This window comes from Microtus ochrogaster, chromosome 4 (assembly GCF_000317375.1).
Source record: "Microtus ochrogaster isolate Prairie Vole_2 chromosome 4, MicOch1.0, whole genome shotgun sequence".
NCBI classification, from domain to species: Eukaryota; Metazoa; Chordata; class Mammalia; order Rodentia; family Cricetidae; genus Microtus; species Microtus ochrogaster.
Window position 1 is genome coordinate 82,983,383 of NC_022011.1, and position 22,365 is coordinate 83,005,747.

General features: G+C 40.6%; 1 protein-coding gene across 2 annotated transcripts in view; it reads right to left on the reverse strand.

Annotated features, from left to right (window-relative positions):
* Nucleotides 1-22,365, reverse strand: part of Gpr155 (G protein-coupled receptor 155) — a 40,028-nt gene that overhangs the window by 16,515 nt on the left and 1,148 nt on the right. For both annotated transcript variants that reach the window (XM_005346578.3, XM_026778677.1), the window contains exons 2-10: nt 19,680-19,829; nt 18,711-19,195; nt 10,554-10,953; nt 7,872-8,037; nt 6,913-7,068; nt 5,114-5,197; nt 4,278-4,395; nt 476-560; nt 295-385 (exon numbers count right to left, since the gene is read on the reverse strand). In XM_005346578.3, the coding sequence (XP_005346635.1) occupies nt 295-385; nt 476-560; nt 4,278-4,395; nt 5,114-5,197; nt 6,913-7,068; nt 7,872-8,037; nt 10,554-10,953; nt 18,711-19,164 (1,554 nt within the window). In that variant the 5' untranslated portion in view covers nt 19,165-19,195; nt 19,680-19,829. The remainder of the gene's footprint in view (nt 1-294; nt 386-475; nt 561-4,277; nt 4,396-5,113; nt 5,198-6,912; nt 7,069-7,871; nt 8,038-10,553; nt 10,954-18,710; nt 19,196-19,679; nt 19,830-22,365) is intronic.

Below are 22,365 nucleotides of genomic sequence, written 5' to 3' on the forward strand. Positions count from 1 at the left end.
GCAGAGGCAGGCGGATCTCTGTGAGTTCGAGACCAGCCTGGTCTACAGAGTTAGTTCCAGGACAGGCTCCAAAGCCACAGAGAAACCCTGTCTCGAAAAAAAAAAAAAAACAAAATAAAAATTAATTTATAAGTATTTAAAAATCTTCAGCTAAAAACATTCGTATCATGAGGTGCCATAAGGTGTTAAAATCACCAAAGTTGTATACAGTAAATTTAACTTTAGTATAAGAATAACAAGGTGCATCAACTAACAAGACATTCTCAAGAAGGGAACTACCAATTAACTTCCCACCTGCTCTTTTCCATAAAAGAAGGCGGAGTCAATGCTGTCTCCATTGTGTTTCCCAGTTATCAGAAGCACACCAACAAGGAGGGCAGGGATTCTGCAGCAAATGCCATCATGAAAGAAAGCGTCAGTGACCAGCAGTAGCTGTGTGTGGAAACCCGCAAGCCAACAGGAAAAGGCCACTCACCCCCAGCCGGATATTATGATGAGTCCCACAGGGATCTGCATGCTCTCACGCTTTTTTAAAAGAAACAAAGAAACTGCTAGAAGGCCTAGAAACAAGAAACGGGGTTTATAAAAGAGTTGGTTACTCTTGACATTGGACAGGAGTTGCAGCACTTTCTCAAACACCAGCTTGTTTTGGTATCCTAGTGGTCCAGGTTTCGCTTTGCTTTGTGACTCTTTCTGTATCAGGATCCCGATCCCTGTCCTCCGCTTCCCAAGTCCTGGGGTTACATGTGTGCACCACCTTGCTAGTTTTTTTTTTAAATAGTTGTCTGGCTTTAGCTCCAAATTTTCCTCCTTATAAACAATTGTTGTTTGAAACAATTTTTCTAAATTAAAAATCACTTTGTTTTCCTTTCTAGACTCATTTGTTTATTCAAATCTTATTTTCCTGGAGGATTTCTTTTCAAAAGCCATAGCGGGTTTTTTTCTTAATTTTTATTTATTAATTTTTTTCATTTATGTGATTAGACTTAAGTAGAGTTGGAAAAGTTAACTGCATATAGAACGTTTCTGAGACTGACTCCATTTTGTTGGTGCTAAGAAGCATACATATTTCTCAGGCTAGCTTTGGAAAATGCCCCAAAATGTAGGACTCACGCCTCATAGAAAACTGATCCAAACGTAACACAAGTGTGGTACAAACCTTATACAGATGTAAATATTTCAAGGGTTTTGTTGTTATTTTTGTTTGGTGTCTTTGAGATTGGATTGCTACATAGCCCAGCTGTCCTTAAACCTCAGTCCTCCTGCCTCAGCCTTCTGATTGCTGGAATGAGACAGGTACCACGACATCCAGCTTGTTTTCAAGTTCTTGAGCCTTTCCTTATGCCTGACGCTGTTACTTACACCTGTGGCACTTAATAAACTCCACGGGCCTACAGGCTCTGAGTACTGCAGGTGGGAGGAACCACTATTTCAGATCAACACTAGAATTCCATAGGTCAGGAAGAAACAGGGCCAGGGACAGAGTGGTGGAGAGACCCAGCCTTCTGAGGAGCACGAGGAGAAGTCCTGAAACTGTTCTGGGGTTCCTACAATGTATTTTTAGGACCTGGAAATAGTATAAGGAATTTCCAGTCTCTTTGGCATATTTTCCATGATAATCACTGTGTCCACCTTATAATTAAGCGGAACTTAGGTTTCAGTTTATATAGTAAGTTTGGGCCAAGTGAAGGCCACATAATGTTACAGCTTACTGCCAAATGAAGACTCCACAGGGGCTTGAAGAAAAAAAGGCAATGAGATAAGCAGATCATAAGCCTGTGTGTGAGCAACTGAAGATGACCTAAGAGGACAGGGAGTGGAGTCCAGTTTACACTGCAAGCTGGGAGCTACGTTAGCAAACTAAGAGCCTTCCTATGATTAACACTTTCAGTCAGGACGGACAGAAACAGACACGGATAATTAACACTTTAAGCTAGAATTAACATAAACAGATACTGAGTCCTTGAGCAGGGTTTGGCACTCTGAAATTCTTATTCCCCTCGCTCTGAAATTCTGATTCCCCTTGCTCCGGGAAGAGCCAGAGCGGTGAGGCAACAGCTGGGACTATCTGCTTCCGCTGATTCCGCTCTTGCTTTCACAATTTGCAAAGTGAAATATTTAAACTGGACCAGCAAAAAAGGCAGAGAAATGGACGATTTACACAATCAATGTACATTTGAAATTGTTTGATTAGCACGTGAAGCTTGGGGCTTCCCTGGTATTGGATTTAGCGGACGTGTTAAAAAGAAATTGATTTTAAAGGAAAAGCAAAGCAAGTGGTTGTGAATCAGGACAGACATGGTGAAGGCGGTTTGTAAACCAACCTGAAAATGACCGAACATGAGATTGTAAAATACACCGAATGGATCTGTAATTTTGTCTTTTGGGTTGTAAACCTAGCCTTTGGCAACTGAACCATAAATTCGTGCTATATTTATAATAATCTGATGATCACAGGGCACCTTTATTGTACAGGGAATTCCTAAGTTCTTGAGATAGGTCTCACCATATATGTTTGATGGTTTTGGAGATGGTCCGGGCTTTCTGACAGACTGGTCTGTTTGCTACTCTTTACTCCCATTGCAAATCCCATCTCAATGAACTTAGGTACCGGACATCAGTTTGGGCCACCTATATTTGGGATTACAGTCTCTTGGTTCTTTTAGTTTGACATCTCATGACAAGGCTCATGCTATGACAGGTATACTTGCCTCACAGAAGCACAACCAATCTCGTGTTTGTGAATCTGTCATTCTGCCGTTCCTCTCCACATTGCTGCTTCTCTTCAAAAGGCTATGGACTCAGGTGGGACCAGCTTTTGATCCTTAGGGCATGAAATCAGAGGCCTTCCCACCATGGTCTCTTCCTGGCCCTTACTTATTAACCACTGTGCAATCTCCCTTCTGGAACCATTTTACAATTTCAAATTGCGGTATGAACACAGAAACAAGCAAACCAGATATAGTACTTTTCACAAACAGAATGTCTGCTTCTGAACGAATGGTACATTTCAAATTGGCAATGTTAGGTTAAACATTTTGTCATAGTTTTCGGCGTCAATTAAAAGAGTATTCTTTCTCATTGGGTCCTCTACTAAAATGATCTTATTTTGTCTATATGGGTGTTTTGCTTGCACGTGCGTCTATGCACTACAGGCATGACTGGTGCCTATGGAGACCAGGAGAGGACTTTGGATTCCCTGTAACTAGAGCTACAGACGGTTGTGAGCCTCCATGTGGGTGCTGGGAATCGAACCTAGTTCAGTTCTCTTAGCCACTGTAAGTCATCTCCACAGCCTCTCCACATCCGCTTACCCACTTTTCTTATCCTCCTACTGCCTCTTTCTCCCGCTATAATAATAAATGATTAATAGATTCCCATTTCTTTTTTTTTTTTTTTGGTTTTTCGAGACAGGGTTTCTCTGTGGCTTTGGAGCCTGTCCTGGAACTAGCTCTGTAGACCAGGCTGGTCTCGAACTCACAGAGATCCGCCTGCCTCTGCCTCCCGAGTGCTGGGATTAAAGGCGTGCACCACCATCGCCCGGCTTAGATTCCCATTTCTTGAATGTTTGCTGTGTACCAGATGTAAACACCTATACTGCACTTCATCCTCAGAACATCTGTGTAATGTGCTGCAAGCCAGCTTTAGAAGTAATAAAACAGAAGACCTGGGGGCTGGAGAGGCGGCTCAAAGGTTAAGAGCACTGACTATTTTTCCAGAGGACACAGGTTCAATTCCTAGCACCTACATGCCAGCTCACTACTGTCTGTAACTCCAGTTCCAGGGGTTCTGACACCCTCAGAGACATACACGCAGGCAAAACACCAATGAACATAAAACAAACAAACAAAAAAAAAACCCAGAACACCCAAAGCTAGTTAATTTGTATGAGGCAAAACAGTTGGCAGTTCAATAGGATCCCAGAGGTGAGCACTGGGACACTCTAACCTCTGTCCTTTTCTACCTGGTGTCTCCAAAGGGGTGCTACATTGACACTGGCCCAGAGTCAACGACCCCCAATGAAAAGGACCATGTGACTTAGGAGGGCTTTGAGCCTGGCAGAAACAGAGTACTCAGCAGATAACTCAGCTTTGGAGACATGTGTGCGTGTGTGCGTGTGTGCGTGTGTGTATGTGTGTGTGTGCATATGTGTGTAACAAACTGAGTAAACACCCTGACCTGTGCTAACACACTTCAAATGGATCAGTAGATGCTGAGGTCTTTTAGAGGGAGAGGAGGGGGGCAGACTTTAGCAGTCCTTTCGCGAGCCAACTTACCTGTCCACAAATAGGTGCTGTACAGGGAGCTGTACAATAGAACAAACACCAAAATTTGTCCAACAAAATTTTTTTCTTTAACAAAATTCCATATCATCATTCCAGCACAAACAATAGACTAAAGAAAAAATTATTAAGAGATTTTGTAAGTAGCTAAAAGTAAATTGTATGATTCACTCTAACAGAAGAAAACTATGAGTCTAACCATACCCATCGAAGCTTTATTCACAGAAAATAATCTCCCATTCAAAACTGCCACTGGCCATAACTTTTATATACTGGCTTTACTAAGATTTCAAGCTTTATGATTAAAAACCTCTTTTCCATAGAGCCTTGAACAATGTACATATTAAAAGAAAATAATGACCATAAAGTTCTAGCCTTATTTAGTAATGATTTACATAGAAAATGTAAAATTTCACATGCCAGGACCTAACTGTAACGTCAGATTGCGGGAGCTCTCCTGTTATTGGTTTACTCTTCAGGATGGGAGTCTTACTCTGTGACACAGGCTGCTTTCGAACTCCCAGCCGCCCTCCTGCTTCAGCCTGCTACGAGCTCACTCACCTGGGTGAGAGGTCAGCGTTCAATGGCTCAGTTGTTTGTAGTTGAAAATGCAAGCTTATCACTAATTGCCATTGTCAATCTTAAAGCTTAGGACCTACTGCAGCATTTAATACATCAAGCATAAAGTAGCTGGAATTAAGGTATAATTGATATCACTGCTAATAATTCTGACTCTGTAACTGAATACAAAGCCTAGCGAAGTAATTTTCTCTCATGCAGCGCAGGAAACCTGGGGAAAGCCCTGCTTCCGTATCCACAGGTATACTAACCTGAGCAATGAGTAAATTGGTGGTGAGCATGTGTGGAAGCTGCTTGTATTTCTTACTTAAGAGAAGAATAGCCAGGGACCAGATCTTGAAGAGAAAAGGTCAAGTTATTTACGTTTCTCAGTCTTTATGATTACTTACTAGATAGCATATTAGAAGTCTTTTTTATTGTGGGGCTGGATTGAACTCAGGACCCCATATATACTAGATAAGCATTCAGTCACTGAGCTGCGTCCTAGCCCCTGGTTCTTTGAGACAGGATCTTACTGTAAAACTCAGGCTTACTTTGAACTCCAGATCCTCCTGTCTGAGCCTCCCAAGGTTTAGCATAATGGGTGTGTGTCCCTACATCTGGACCCCATGATTAGTATTTTTAGAGAATTCTCTTTATCCACATTCCAGAAGAAATTTTAAGGTTTCATTGAAATTGCAAGTTATTAATATAAATTACTATATCCAAGGTGAAATAAAGCATAGGGAGACCCATGGTTAACAAATTAGTTCTTTAAGAGCTGTGGTTTGACCAGGGCCACATTCTAAGTACGCCTACCTTCAGTGGCTGGGGTAGGACACAATGTCACAGTCAATTGGTTAGGGAAAGAGCTTTGCTATTTTTTTTTTCTTTTCTGATTTTTATGGCACTAGCTTCTGAGGAGTCTAAATTCCAGATGGTCTTATTTCAAACAACACATATCTCCTGCACCAAGATTAATCTTGTATTCCTAGTATTTACAAGGATTGGGTTTCTCCTCTTCCTCTTCCTTCTTTTCTGGCTAGTACTGGGATTGAACCCAGGGCCTCAGGCATGCTTAAGCTAGGCTACAGCCCAGCCCCAGGACTGAGTTTCTATTCTACCTTCAACTGCACAGGAAAGTATGCTGGTTAATTTTCTTCTTGTCCCTAATTGCCAATAGATGTTGATACCTTCTATCTCCCCAAACTACCTTCTTATTAAGGAACATAGATTTTTTTTAAAGAGTATGTGGTGGGCTGGGCAGTGGAGGCACACACATTTAATCCCAGCACTTGGGAAGCAGAGGCAGATGGATCTCTGTCAGTTCCAGGCCAGTATGGTCTACAAAGAGAGTTCAAGGCCAAGCCAAGATTACACACAGAGAAACCCTGTCTCAAAAAAAAGAGGATGTGATAGATATGGGATTTCCTAAATATCACATTAATAGTGTATTTATTTTTTGTTAATATACATATCCATTCCTTTTAAGAATAAACATTTTCTTTTTCCAATCTAGAATTCTGACTGAATTCAGCAGGCAATCTGACTTACGTGATACTCTAGTTGTTAAAGCTTATATATCTGAGTTAGCAGGATCAAATTCAAAAAGTTATCTGGTTTCATTTAAATAACTTGTTAATCTTGCTCCCAAAGACCTTTGCTGATCCTATGATTCAGAATAGCTAATATGTGTATGGTGATTATCGTTCACAGATGCTTATTTCATTATCACAAACCTTAAAACAAGTGAAATGATTATCATTATAGCTAAGAAAATTAAGCAGAAAGGGTGTTAAGTAACTCCAAAGACACACATCAGTAACTTGCAATAGACAAGGAATCAAACCCAAGCTTGACTAAATCACATGCCTTCCCACCGAACAATCAAAACTCCCCACTGGAAAGACAAACTTAGTTAATTAGGAAACTAATATTGCATTTCTTTCAGATAGGCTTTAGTTTTCTATTTTATCTTTTAAAAAAACTTAAAAAATGATTTTCCCATTTAGTAGTTATCGCCAAACTTATCTTGTGGCTTCTATTCAATCTGAAACTGAAACATACTTACCAGGGAGACCAGGCTGATAATACTTATATCAAAACTGACATTCTGAATGGCATATGCCAGCGGCTTAGCATCCATGGTGGGAAAGGTCAATAGCCAGGCAGAAACATACATGATTGGAGCAGACACAAATGTACTTATTACCATTCCTGAGGTTATCTGCAAACATGAGATCAAATTGAGGAGTCATAATCTTACCTAAAAAATTGCTTAAAAATTTAAATGCCCATAATACACTAACGCATCCTAAATGGAAAATGACAACCAGTAAGGACATTATAGAATCCAGCACGCGATCTGACGCCATACTTCTCCTTGACCTCTTTCTAATCTAGGTTCAAATACTACAACTTATGTTGTTGATTATATTCTAGGCTCTGGAAAGAGCACCCTTCCAATGGTCTAAATCTATGAACAGCTTTCTTCCATGCCACTTCACAGACTATGGGAAAAAGTCAACAAAAAATAATTACCAAACATGATATTGATTAATTAATTAATTAATGGGACTGTCCCTCATATTACATTTCAGAACCCCTAAATACAATATACATAGACACCATTAATTTACCAACTTTCTCTAGTGTATTGTGGGATATTTTCTTGTGGTGACTGGATTACAATGAATGAATTTTGGGAATGAAAATCCCAAAAGTCACTCCCTATAAATAACTTTGAAGCTTAATTATAAGCGTAGCTGCAAAGTATTTGAAACAAAACAAAACAAAGACTAATAAAAAAAAAGTCTGGGTTTAAGAAAAAGAAGAACAGCATAGATGATTAAGGTTCCCATATTAAATAACTATGGTTATATAATGTTATGGAATAGGCTTTATTTACGGGGCAGCAGCTTAGAAAGCTCCAATTCTCATTAGAAGAATGTTGCCTTCTGCATTTTACAGCTTCCCTTTGCTCTTCACCACAGAAACCGCCCAGCTTAGAAGAAAACAGTGCATACATACAATCTCTACTTCCATGTTGAACTGGGTTGCAAAGATAGCCACGCCTGGGGCTACGGGGAAGACGCCATAGAGAAAGGCGTAATTTGACAAACTCGTATGGTTCACTACACTGTCTCCCTTGTCCAGGAGTTCCACCATCTCTCTGCACAGAAGGGGCAGCACCAGGCTGGAGAAAGAAGGGATACAGAAAGTACTAAACATCAGCGCCTGTCTGTCCCTGCTAGTAACTGCGCTAGTGAATTTGCAATTTTGTCATTATCTTCTTCCTGCCCAAAAGGCATTTATTTTTTCATGCATATATCCTATTGCTGTTGGACATTTTGTTGAAAGTCGGGAGTTCAGCTAGGAGCCATTTCAAGAACAATGTCCCATAATATTTCAAACGTTAGGGAATATCAAGGGGAAAACAGATTTTTACAAATATTTTTTGCAAAAAAAAAAAAATAAGCATTTTAATTATAGCTACTTCCTTGCTTTTTCTATTGGTTAACTGAAACATGAAATGAAAAAGAGGTTGAAAATCTTCGGAACTCCCCTTAAGAAAATTTCCAAACTTTGAGGGGGGGGGGGGAAGCTAAACTTTGTGATTAAGTGTTGAATGGTTCAATTAATGACAACAATGTAGCCCAATAAAATTCTAAAAAAACAATAGAAAAGTATCTTAATAATTAGTTCTTGAGATTGTAAACAAAAGGAAAGACTCAGCCGAGGAGGAGGGGAACTGTAACAACTCCGTGGAGCCGGGTCTGGGGGCAGGGGACGGGTCTGGGGGCAGGGGACGGGTCTGGGGGCAGGGGACGGGTCTGGGGGCAGGGGACGGGTCTGGGGGCAGGGGACGCTATTATTAGCGTCCTCACAGTTCTGTGGAAAAGATAGCACAGTCACCTAGGCACTAGGCTTGCCTTCAGAAAGAACAAGCTGGTACATCGTCACAGCAGAGCCTAGAGAGGTCCGCTGGGATTGCGCATGCGTGTACGTGCACAGATGTGCCTGTGGAGGCCAAAGGTTGACACTGGCTGTCGTCCTCAGTTGCTCGCTACCTTATTTTTGAGAAAAGATCACTCGCTGACCCTGCAGTGCACCACTCTGGCTAGGCTGGCCGGCAAGGAAGCCCAGGGAATCTTCCTGTTCCCACCCTCCCAGGGCTGGAATTACAGGCACGAACCGCTGTGTAGGTTTTTACATACCTGCTACAGGACCAAACTCATGTTCTCGTGCATGCTTGTATAACAAACACTTTACAAACTGAACTCATGAATCAGCCCTAGCTGTTTGTTGTCATGCAGCCAAGGCACTGTAATTCCTTTTTATAAATTGATGTATGTATGTATTTATTTTATGTGTATGGTTGTATTGTCTGCTTGTATTTCTGCTCATCGTGTGCATGCAGTGCCCACAGAGGTGAGAAGAGGGAGTTAGATCTCCCTGGAACTGGAGTTACAGATGGTTGTGGCCTACCATGTGGGTCCTGGGGATCAAACCCTGGTTGTCTGAAAGAAGAGTCTGAGACATCTCTCTAGTTCCTTTTTTTTTTTTAATTTTCAAAAAGAATCAAATATCTAATAAGAATTAGAGACCTTGAAAATGTAATTAACACTGAAATTACAATATTATCATTATTGAAACAATAGTACAGTAGAAATACTCATATACTCTGAAGAATATATTACTACCAAAAATATTTTCCAGAACTATTTATTTTTATTTATTTTGGAAATATAAAAGTATAACATCATCCTAGTCCTATGAATTCAACTCTTATAAGTTTTTTATATAAAAAATTTAAGCATGCTCTAAGCATTTTGGGTAATATTGCAGTAAAATTATGTCAACTCCATGGCTGACAAGCCAATAAACTGAAGAACTATTAACTAAAAAGTATTTCTACCATAATGTTGTTCCAATGATAATATGTCTAAAAATGTTTATATTGGCTTACCTATACTGAGAACATTCAATCAAACTCACTATTACTGAATAGATTCCCAAATTCTTTAAAAAAGGTGTATGTTAAAAATTATTCTTAAACAATAAGATGCTTTTACTTTATGATTTTTAATGGACTTAGAAATTTTGCAAAATTATTATTATTATTTTTGTTTGTTTGTTTTTCGAGACAGGGTTTCTCTGTGGTTTTGGAGCCTGTCCTGGATCTAGCTCTTGTAGACCAGGCTGATCTCGAACTCACAGAGATCCGCCTGCCTCTGCCTCCCGAGTGCTGGGATTAAAGGCGTGTGCCACCACCACCCAGCTTTGCAAAATTATTTTGAAATCATGATCTAGGAAGGTGGTACAGCCCAGTGGTAGAACAGTTACCTAGCATGTACAAGGCTCCAGGTTTGATGTCCTGAAATTATAAAAATTGATTAAGTATGATTTTACTGAGACACTGAAATTATTAAGTAAACCTTACCCAAAAGTAAAACAGGGGGGAAAAGCCCAAAGTAAAACCAATAATCTTTGTATTCTGATAGTAAAGTAGAAAAAAAATAACCCGCATGCCTTAGGAAGGAAATATTTTTTTTTACAATACCCAAATAGCCCATTTCCCTTTAAATCACAACCATAAAAGTAAGAATCAACGTTTAAAGGGAAAGATAGGTGCAAGACAACCCAATGAATTGGCTAAAGAGTTTGTTTGTTCCCGAACTAGAATTCCCAGAGTCAATAAGCAAAACTTACAGTTTGGCTGTGATGAGAACAGTAAGCACCACAAACGCCGACTTCTTCAGCTGCTTTATCTTCCCCACCATTGTCAGACCAAGGTAGAATAGGGCCGATCCAGAGAAGGAATTGGCAAGTCCATCCAGAAAGTTCTCCATATACACAGGGATCTTTTTATCAAGAATAAAATTGAAGGCAATGCCGACAAAGACCATAAATACGATCGGGTTCTGTAACACACGTAGAAATCCTAGTCCCACAATTTTTACTTTATTTTGAGAAGCATTCTGAGTGTCTTTTGACTTCTGGATTTCACAGAAGATAAACCCTATGGGGTTTAACATCATAAGAGATATTGGTGCCACCAAATAAATGTACTGGAGATATTCTGGGTATGTAGTTTGATACAGAGCTTCAACTGTAAAAAAAGAATACTGGTTTTAAAATATTACTACAGAATTATATAAATATGCATATATCATTTCTGTGCTTGTTTATTATATTGAAAATTAGTCTAAATAGTAATGAACAACCCCATTCACTTATTTTTAGAAAGGCAAATTTTAGTAATAAAACTGACAAGGAAGAAAAACTCACTATATTAAGTACCATCCAGTTTATAAAATAACAACTTTAAATTATGTTTTATAAAAACTTAACTATTTTCCAATACAGGAACTTAAAATGAATTTCTAAGGCAAGAGCTGTAAAATTTTTAAAAGAGCAATGCAAAGATAAATCTGTATAAGGTATTTGCTTGAACTCAGTGGAGCATCTTCATTGGTGTGCTATGGCAGGAGTCAGATGGCAGTAGGTGGGGAGAGAGCATGCTCAGAAACTCCACAGCACTGGAGTCCACACTCCACGGGGAAAGATGGAGAGACATGAGGCAGCTGACAGAATAGGGCAGTTTATATTTTCCAGATGTGAGCTGGCAGCTGACAGGGAGGAAAGACTTCCCTGGAGATGAAGAAGCCAGAGAACTGAGAGGGCAGAGAATCCAGTGGGTAGCCGAGGAGGACGCTAATGTCACGTGAAAAAGGCAAACTTGGTAATGGAGATGAGAGTCAGACATTAAAGTCTGCAGGGGATGGGAGGGAATGACGAGAATGGAGAGCAATGATTGACATGCACTTCAACAGTCGTCAGCAAGAGAGCAGCCAGCGATGCCCTTGTCCTGTGGGGCAGCTAGGCTGTGAGGAAATGAAAGCAGGGAATGCTTCCAGAAAGACCAGAGAAGCCGCTAAAGCCAGGACAGAAGGCTGGGCCTGGAAAGCTTTTGGAGGGTTACCACACAATGTGTAAGTACATGTTTTTGTTTGCTTGGTTTTGCCTTTAGAGACAGGGTTTCTCAGTAGTCGGAGCAGTCCTGGAACTCACTCTGTAGACCAGGCTGGCCTTGAACTCACAGAGATCCACCTGCCTCTGCCTCCTGAGTGCTGGGATTAAAGGCCTGTACCACCACCACCTGGCTAGTAACTACACATTCTTAAGAAAACAAAGCATCACTTTTTCTCAGCATGTTCCCAAAGAGCCTGTTACTCACTGAAGAATGAGGCCGGATAAAACAAAAACAAAACAAAACCGGCTGTGAGATTAACAAGAGATGGCACACGTGCTATATTTTGTGGGTGACATAAGGAGCTTTTAGAGAGTCTGAGAAGGCATGATGACTCGGGAACTTAGCTGCAACAGAAGATGCTTTCTTGGTGGGGGAAGTTGGTGGGGGTCACACTTCTAGCAGTTCCAGAAGGCGAAGACTGAGGAACTGGCCTGGGGTGGAACAAGGCAATGTAAAGCCGCCAAATACACGATTTGGTCTTCACGCTTGTTTCAGACATAGAACTTGGACCTATCCAGCTGGAAGTATATAAGAGCTCATTCATAATGGATGCGAAGTTGAGAAATAAAATAAACAGCCACAATCATTCCAAGGAGAGAGGCAATCATGTGAAAATAACGTAGATCGAGTTTCTTCATTTGCACTAAGATAAAGTAACACAAGTAGGAAAACATATTTGTTTACCTCCTCAGCATTCCTAAGTTCAGTTAATGTCAGACACATGCCCCGCTGAAGTTATGTAATAGATTATATAACCACAGAACCTCACCTTGATATCATTAGCTACACTTAACTTTTTATAAGACTCAAATCATTTTTCTCCCAGTGAAGCACACACATAGGTCTGAACGTCTCCAAAATAGAGCAGAGGTTAAACGCGTTTGATTGCATAAAAACCCCATCAGTTTTCTTCGCTGATTTCTAAATGAGATGCGCCGGTTTACGACTCGGAGGCTGCCTCCCCTGTTTCCTGGGGCTTGTTTAAGTGAAAAGCCCCATCTTGATAATTACTCTTGGGAAGCTACACTTCTTAGGTAATCCCGTCTCTAGGAAAAAGGTGTCCGTACCTGCCCACCACTTTGGTTTCTTAAGAGGAGTATATATTTGGGGAATGCCTTGCACTTTCAACCTGGGTCTAAGAATTTTTCCTAAGTGGCCACAACGCAGTGCAAAAGTGTTTTCTGTGGCAACCTCCATCTCCAGCTTCACACTCTACTCGAAGCCTGTTATACTGATTGATTGCTTATGTCTAGAAGTTTCCATTCCTGACACATCATTGATGGTTACCATCTTTCTCTCCCTCGCTCCCTCCCTCTCTCCATCCCTCTCTCTCTCTCAAGAATGCAATGCAAGTCTGAGCAGCAATCTTCCATTGCTATTGCTAGGCCCATCAACACAGCAGCACCCCCTTCCTTCCTCTGTTCCTCTGGCTCCTTACAGGCCCATCCAGTTATCCACGGGTAACAAGAACAGTAGGCAACCTCATCATTTCTACAGGGTATGACTAGTCTGTCTTACTAGCTGCTGTCAAGCTCTCGGTGTGCCGACTTTATACATTAAACCCGATCATAGGTAGATATGGATAAGACAACATTACATATATGTACATAGTTGAGAATCTTATTACTCAGGATGCTGAGGCAAGAGCTGCTGCTGGGAGTTTATGGCCTACTATATATAGGAGTCAGAAGAGGGATCTTGACATATCTTCTGTCAGATACGGGAGACTACTGCCCTTCCTTCCTACAGGGTCTTTCGAATTCTCTCCTCTTGATTCTTACTCCTATTAGTTAAAAGTCTGAAAATTAGGTTATTGGTATATCCATTAACCAGTGTTCTTTAGTGTTTTCTCAACCACTCCTTTCATCTGTATTATTAACTCCAGAAAGTGCCATCAAGTCTCAAATGTGGGGGCTGGAGAGATGGCTCAGAGGTTAAGAGCATTGCTCTTCCAAAGGTCCTGAGTTCAATTCCCAGCAACCACATGGTGGCTCACAACCATCTGTAATGGGGTCTGGTGCCCTCTTCTGGCCTGCAGGCATACACACAGAAAGAATATTGTATACAAAATAAATAAATAAATATAAAAAAATAAATCTCAAATGTGCAGAGCTTTCAAAAATTAGTATTTTTCTATCATTTCTGTCACTCATCGTGGCTTTCTTTTAATGAGCACAACCAGTCCCCATAATGGTCTTCCTACTTACCCAACACATCTTTTATTACTCCATAAAGCAAAGACTACATCTACCAGAGCCAGAGCACAGGTACAGTCGACAAACACTATATCCATAAACACAAGCTTCACTTGTAGACCATGCCTTCATTCTAACTCTTGAATTGGTTCCTTCTATTTAAGGACAGTCTCTGGGACTCATTCTGCCAAGTCTTCAACCTACATTATTAAATCTCACCCTCTCCGGAACACTCCGATACTCTGCTTTGTATCAACGACACCTCAAGAGAGTGCCGGAAGGCATCGTTCTATAACACACATACCCCACCCAACACGGAGCTGAACAGATCCGATGAACACAATTAGCTGATACATCAACAAATGCTAAGGGTTTCAGATACAGTAAAGACGTATTTTGCATCACACAGCAATTTACATCTGTTGTTGGATAATCTAGTTTTTTCGGATCCATATTTTAAAAATTATCACCTTAATTAGCCTTTTTTTGATGCGTGTGGTGTGTGTACATTTTCATGCCGCCTTTGAACTCCCAGCAGTCCCTCTTGCTTCAGCCTCCTGAATAACAGGATTATCAAATTATTTTAAATTGGCCAATAGAAATCACATGTGTTACATACATGTTACTTTGAAATGTACATGTTTTGGAACGGTTAAATGAAGCTCACCAGCATACATATTTCCTTACATAACTTTTAATGATGTGAATTCTTATATTGTTATTAACTGTATTCACTAAGTTGTACAATAGGTCTCTTGAAGTTACTCCTTCTACCTAACTGAAATTCCATGTTTTTTTTCCCTTTTTACGCATTGAGAATATTTATAAAGCAGGTTACAATGAGCGTCTTCTAACTCAGCTGAACGAGTGTGTAAGGACAGGAGAAGTAATGTCTAGTGGGAGAGCAAATAATCGTGATTAAATCAATACTTATTAATTTACCAGGAGAAAGGGGTTCTGCATGGGAATTTTAGTCTCTTTTGCCACTCATTTCCATAATTACTTAACATTCCATCTTCACAAACTGGCAGTTAGCAACCTTTTGTTAGCAACCTGAAGACAATCTTTCAAATCGGAAAGGGAAATACACATGAATACAGTGACCTATAGCAGCTAAAATTAGATTTATAATCACTACATCAACTATTAAGTCCTAATTAATTAATGATTATAAATAAGGCTCTTAGAGGGAGGGGGAATCCCATTATGAGGAGTTATTATATGGCTTGGAAGAACTAAGATAAAATTAGCCACCCACTGTGACTCCTATTTTGATTCCTGCAGGGTTTCAATCTCTAGCAAATAACACACAGACCCTGACAAGACCGTCCCATTATTTAATGGCGTAGAGCTAAATGGCTTCATCTCCATTGTGTTTACAGCTCAAGCACCAGGGCATAATTATGATTAGTCAGGGTACTTATGCTATCAGCATTGTTTGAAGAATAAATTATAGGACTTAACTATGCCCTATTAGTATCTTTTAATGACAGAGGCAGGGAGTCATTCTGATCTGCTGGAACCAGCCTTTCCCCTTGGTGGATTCCTGGTTTCTTCTCACACCTGGATTTTTAAGAGCACTTTTGGAAAGAACTGTCCTAAAAGACAGTAAGCTTTTTCTCATCTCCAATCCACTTGACTCTAGTATTAAAAACTACACAGCAATACAGCATTATTTATTCCCTAAACACCATGGTCATTGTACAGAGAAGAGATACAGTCATCTCCTCTTTATTCACTAACTTATCTGTCTGCTCTCCAGGCCAGCATCTCCCAAGTCCCCTGTAAACTGGGCAGATGAGGAACAAATGCAGCCCTAAGCAGAGTGTTTCACCTAATTCATTAGCAACACTTCTCTTTGAACATGACAGTGGGAATTCCTAGGAGAAGAAGAAAGGTCTCCCTGGTGACTGTTGTCTGCTCACCATGGACAAGAGCGGAAGACAGATGGATACAGACTGCACTCACAAATACCCCACTGGGGAGCAGACACATGATGTAATGTTCTTTCTGTATGCATCTCCCATTTTACAAGTAGATGAGAAAGCATCTATATGACTGGTTTTTAATAAAGCTATAGTCCACAGCCTGGTGTTACAAGAGCTATTATCTGTGAGTAAAGCAAACAGAGATTATAATCCCAAATTGCACAACACATTCATCAAGGAAACTCAGGCTGCTATGCTTCGAGGAACTTCACTAGTACCACATTTCCTATATAAAGTGGAAGGTAAGAAAAGCCATAATGAAATGGCTGGGTAAATATATTTTTAATTTGGAAAGCATCTTAGTAGGAAAAGTAAGTCATCCAGTAGCTTTTTTCCATGTCTACTCTTTCTTTCCCCTTTGTGGGTTCATGTATCTGTGTGTGCGTTCAGAGACCAGAGGAGGAAGTCCGGAGTCCTTCTCCATCTCTCTCCACCATATTTTAGAGGCAGGTCTCTCACTAAACCTGAGGCTCCTTTCAGTTAGGCTGACTGGCCAGTGAGTTCCAGGGCCCACCTGGTCCTGCCTCCCAGCACTGGGGTTCTAGGTAGGAAAGTCCTGTCTGACTTTTTTTATTTCTTCAAGCTGGTAAAGAATCATGTTTATTAAGGGCGAGGAAACACACACATAGAGCAAGCACACAGACTGGAAGACCTTTCACAAAGAAGAAGGTATAGGAAGCTAGACCCTCGTACCTGGTCTTTGAGTGGATGCTCAGGGTTTGAACTCAGGTCCCCCCGCTTTTGCAGCACGCTCTCTTACTAAGCTACCTCTCTTGCCCTGCCCCCCACCCCGAACAAACTGTAAAGGCAAAAACATCTGATTCTGTTCTGAAACTACTAAATTACAAAGGTTGGTCAGGTCTTCTAAGATAGACTTAGCCTGTTATGTAACCGTGTGGCATGAGAGAGTGCCTGGGATTTAGAACCAGAAAGCCTAGAGCTGGGTCTCAGGCACGTGTTAGCTGTGTGACCCAGCTTAAAACAATCCTGTAACCCTGTCTCCTTAGTTGAAAGTGATAACATCCACCCTCTTCAAATAATAAAGTCCCCTGTAAAGTCTAAAATTACAAATGTTAGTTCTCTTTATAAACTCACTAGTCTATAAAAGCATGAAACTATATACGTCTAGTTCATGTCTAAAATAAGAACAATATTTATCGAATACTTAGCACTATCGCGACGAGCCACTTCTGGAGTCTTTAGCCTACAAATCCTTGACCAGACTTCATTCTTAGTGCTCTGAAGGACATGGACAAACATTAACTTCTGCGGTGTGATTTCAACTTAAACTTTAGTAACTGTAAAGGGATATCTATAGAGCTCCTACTTAAAGACCCATTGGCTAAGAGTCTTGTTTTACCCCCTCTTCAGGCTCCTGGTTACTCCGCGATGTTTGATGGCTTTGGTATTTTTCCATGGCTAAAGTGAGGAGAGGTGAACGGTATAGTTCTCTACAGACTTTTTGGTGTCAGTGATGAAATGGCTTTGGGGAGGAGGATGGGGTAAAATGACTGAGACCTGAGAGTTCACAGAAGGTTTCAATTGTACAATTTAATATTCCACTGGATCTCTGCTCTGAAGGTATATCATCAGAGAAGCCTTAACTCATCACTCTGCCACGGGACAATCTCCTCACACCCGGCCCTTATTTATTCTGCTGGTCCCTGCCAACGTTTGGTATGATCTTAGTTTCAACGATAACTTTATTTCTCCATTAAAATATGAACTCAGCATGTTTGAGAACTTTGCTCCCAGGCCACTTCCTAGCATTGGCGTGTTGCACCCGCGCACAAGAAACTGAGTGGATACGGACACAACAGTGCCCACGCTGTGCTGCGTGTCAAAAGCAATGCAACTTGCATTCTTAAATATTAACAACTAGTGTCTAGGAATGGTGGTATATCCTGGAAAACAAAATATATTTCCTCTCAAGAAACCACAGCATCCCAAATTAGTGTGCTTACTATTTTACCAGACAATATAAAATTGGGTTGTGTACAGATCTGCAGACTCAATGTGTTTTTACCACTTTGGTCCTTAAACAAGAATTGAACTTCAGCATAAATATACTGGAAACTCAAATAACAAACTCAAAACAAATTTTACTGTAAAATAACCTATATATTCTAAAGCATAAGAACAAGAATGGTGTGGAAAAGCCACTGACGGCATAAATTCCCACTGCTCGCATGTCGTGATGAGTACTTTCAGGAAAATAAGAAGTTTTTTAAACATAATTTAAATCAGACTGCGATCCCTTCAAGAAACTATATTTCTTTATGTGAGATAATTGAGAAGAAATAGAATACTACTAGAAAGATTATCCCCTAAGGTATTAGAATATAGCAATTTATTTTAGGTAGATAATTAAGTGATCCTTAAAACTCTAAAAGTAAAGAAAAAATATTCTAATTTTAGACAGCTTTAAGAAAAAAATGGTGGGTTGGTGGGAGGGTCTGTGAGGAGTTGTGGCAGGGGAAAATTGTAATCAGAATATATTGTGTGAAAAATTTCAATTAAACAAACAATGAAAGATTTCCTAAAGACAAGAATAAGAATATGTTACTAACAAATGCTTAGATACTCAAAAGCTTATGGTACCACATAAAATGCTTGAATTTTTTTTTATTTAAGAATAAAAATAACTTACCTATAGGATATCCCAATGCAAAGTCATTACTTTGTGTAGCAAAAATAGGGAACAGTCCAGCTTTGCTAAACCGGCTCTCGGGACTGGCCACCAATAAGGTCAATATGCATACGACGAAAAACACAGAGGCTTTTCCAATTAAGATACTATAGAGGAAAGCCCAATCCACATTGGAAAAATTAAGCACAACCATATTTTTGAATAGTAAAGCTGGCAGGGCAAATCTGGAGACGAAATTTCCCAGGCCTTTGGCCTGTGTCGATGTGATGACATTGGCCCTCCCTGCTATGTAGCCACAAAGGACTATGCCAAAGCACTCCAGCAAGGCTGGGAAAAGCCTTGTGATTGACATCGAAGGTGGGTCATTGGTGGAATTGAATCCATGAGCTGCCGTTGCAGACAGAGTCTCGTTAATGGCAAGGGTTGAGTTCTCTGCTGAAAAATGAGAATCCATTTTCTCTCTCCTTTCACCTCCAACTAGGTCTCTGGGGGGAAAAAAAGAAAAGAAAATTCAGTGCTACAACTAACCAGAGTAGAGAATGAAATGGAATGCTGCAAACCTGGGCTTATTTACATATTAAATAGCCAAAGAAATGTCCACACTCTCTTCAAAGTCCAACGGGATGCGTGGGGTCAGGGAAGACAGGAGAAAAGAGGCAGGGGAGGTACTTCACTCTCAAAGGTAGGTCAGTTCAAAATATTCGTGTTACCATTCTGCTTTTCAGTGTCCACAAACGTTACAGCTGCAGTCATGCCCTGGGGTTCTCTCCGGGCATCCACAGTCCACCTCCATCTAGTGGCCAAGAGGAGCAGACTCAGTGTCTACAAAGGACCGACTTGCACCCAGAGTCTCTAGAAACTTCGGACGTTCTCACGGGTAGATGAAGGAGTCACACTGGAACCAGAAATCTCTTCTAACCTGTGGTCCTGCTTGAGCCTTAGGGAGAATCATCGCAGGGCAGCACTTACCAACTTGAACCCGAAACTTAACGTCTTCAGCTTCACTTTATCATCTGTGAAGAGGCAATATCAGGAGAGTCCTTTGGCTCCAATCACATCCGGCACCCGGCAATCGCTTAACCAAAGCTGAATATCACTTTCGGTAGAATACGAGGGAACCTTTGAGAGAGAAAGTGATTAGAAGATGCAGTGCACCAGGCTCCCCTTAGTTCATTTTACATAAGCACACACACTGACCTACAGTTCCTCAGGGCCACAGGAGGCTTTACACACGTAGCTCACTCTAAAATGTGCTCTGCCATTTCCACTGCCCACATAATGAACACTTAACCACTCTCAAACTCAACCGTACGGTTCAGGAATCATTTCGTCGGGTGAGGTGTCTTTAATAACATAGTTAGGCATATTTTTTTTCTCAAATAAAATCATGGTCCTTCCCTTAGTCTGCTTTTCTCGGCTTGTTTATCCCAATGCCTTGCAACGACTGTCTCCTTTACCAAACTTGAAATGTCACAGAAGCAAAGACCACACATGTCTCTCCACACTCTCGTGTCCCTAATATCTGGCACATAGGAAGCACTGGGGGAGAGGGGCTAGATTCATTAAAAATTCCACTAAATTCATTAAACAATAACCTGTTCTTACATCAACCTCTTCTCTCATTGCCAGTTCTCTCTTGGGTACTATCGAGTCCATGAGTGAACAATCTCTCTTTCCACGTGATAAATGCTTTTCACAGCAGCAACAGCCCCGCACACAGACTGTTTCCTAAAACGTTATAAAGATGTTCATGAGGTTTTTAAGGACCAACTTCTGTGGGCTAAGGTGGCAGCTGATAGACTCCCTCCTCTCCTCTTGTTGCCAGGGACACAATGAGCACAAACTTTAGATAATTCTCAGATGACTCGGTTTTTTTTATAGTAATTTGGAATTAATATGATGGTAATTGCCAATTTCTAAGTGATTATTCTAGGTTTCCCATGTAAAGACAGGGGAAAATCTGGTGTCTCCTGCAATTTACAAAGCTTGGCTAAATTCTTGAACACCCACACCACATTCAAAACACTGGGGTGACAGAGCAAAGATCATCGATTGATAGCTGGGTTGTGTAAGAGAATATTTCCTGTGCTGCTCCCTATAAGCCAAACCCTTGGAAAAACCTTACATCTCACTGAGACTAAGACAAGCATTTCTTTTTTTCTGCCAGGATTAAACAAGAGTAATCAATAGAAACCAGTCCTACAATGTTCACCAAATTTTGAGTTTTACCGAATTACACTCATTGGTACAGAGAGGTTCTGGTTGGTACACATAGCCAGGCATTGGTTGGTATACATAGAGAAGTTCTAGTGTGTACATATGCCAGGTTCTGGTTGGGACACATAGCCAGGTTCTGGCTGGTCACATAGCCAGGTTCTGGTTGGTACACATAGCCAGGTTCTGGTTGGGACACATAGCCAGGTATTGGCTGGGACACATAGACAGATTCTGGTTGTTACACATGGTAACCCTTGAAGGATTTGATCAGCAATCAGATTTGAGTATTAGACATTGGAGCCCTGAAGAAATGTGTACTTTGCAGTGTGTACTTTGGAAAGGCGGTGAGAATCTGGCCTAGACTTTTGATGCTTTCTCCAAGTTTCCTATATTTCTTTACTTGGATAATCCATAATCCCTATTTGGACCACATAAGAACAACAGTGTAGCTGTATATTTTTTAAAATATCAATCTTAATTAGCAATAGTTAAGTGAAAAGACTAACAGACTTTGAGCCTTAACCTGGATCAATACTTTGCCTCCCTCAGTCGGTTTCCTTAACTGCAAAATGAGCAGGGAAACATCCCGAGGGAGATACTATATAGAAAGGATATTTAGTTCACAGCTTATCACAGAATAGGCCTTCAAGAAATGGCAACAACAGTCCTAGTACCAAGTGTGGTGTCCCACGCTAGAAACCCAGCACTGGAAGACAGGCAGAAGGACCACAAGCTCAAAGCTAGCCGGGGCTGCACACTGAGAGCCTGTCTCAAAAATCAAAACAAAACAAACACACAAACAAACAAAAACCCTAACCATCAAAGAAAACCAAAAGAGGGTGAGAGAGAGGGCAGAGGGATTGTAGACCTCATGGAAAGGATTAGAGTGGTAACCAAGTAAAGAGCATCCATTGTCCTAAGTAGCTCTGCAGACACACCTGCCATTACAGATCACCAATAACAGAAGTACTGGATAGTCCAAAAAGTTACCAGTTTGGGATGTGTCATAAAGTTACCAGTCTCTGATTTAGACCCACCCATTACGGAAGAGTTGAATTCAGTTTGATCTTAAGTGGCTGCTGACAATGAACAAAGACCTCTTCATCGAGGTGATGACCAATAGGTAAAGAAAGACCCAGGTTCAACTTCCGATTAATTGAAAATTAAAAAAAAAAACTTTAAAAAGTAATCTGTTTTTTTCCCCCTGCTTTAAATTTTTCCAGTGTTATAAAAGCAGCAATTCCCGAAGCAAATGAAAATTAAAACTAGCCTGACATGATGGCACACACTTTAACTCCAGCATTAGGGAGGCAGAGGCAGGAAGAGCTCAAGCCTGGCCTCAGCTACAAAATAAAGCCAGTCGGGACTTAACAGTAGCATTTGTTCCAAAATAAGGAAGGGGAAATTAAAAATAAGTCTGAAGTTTTATCTCATACCA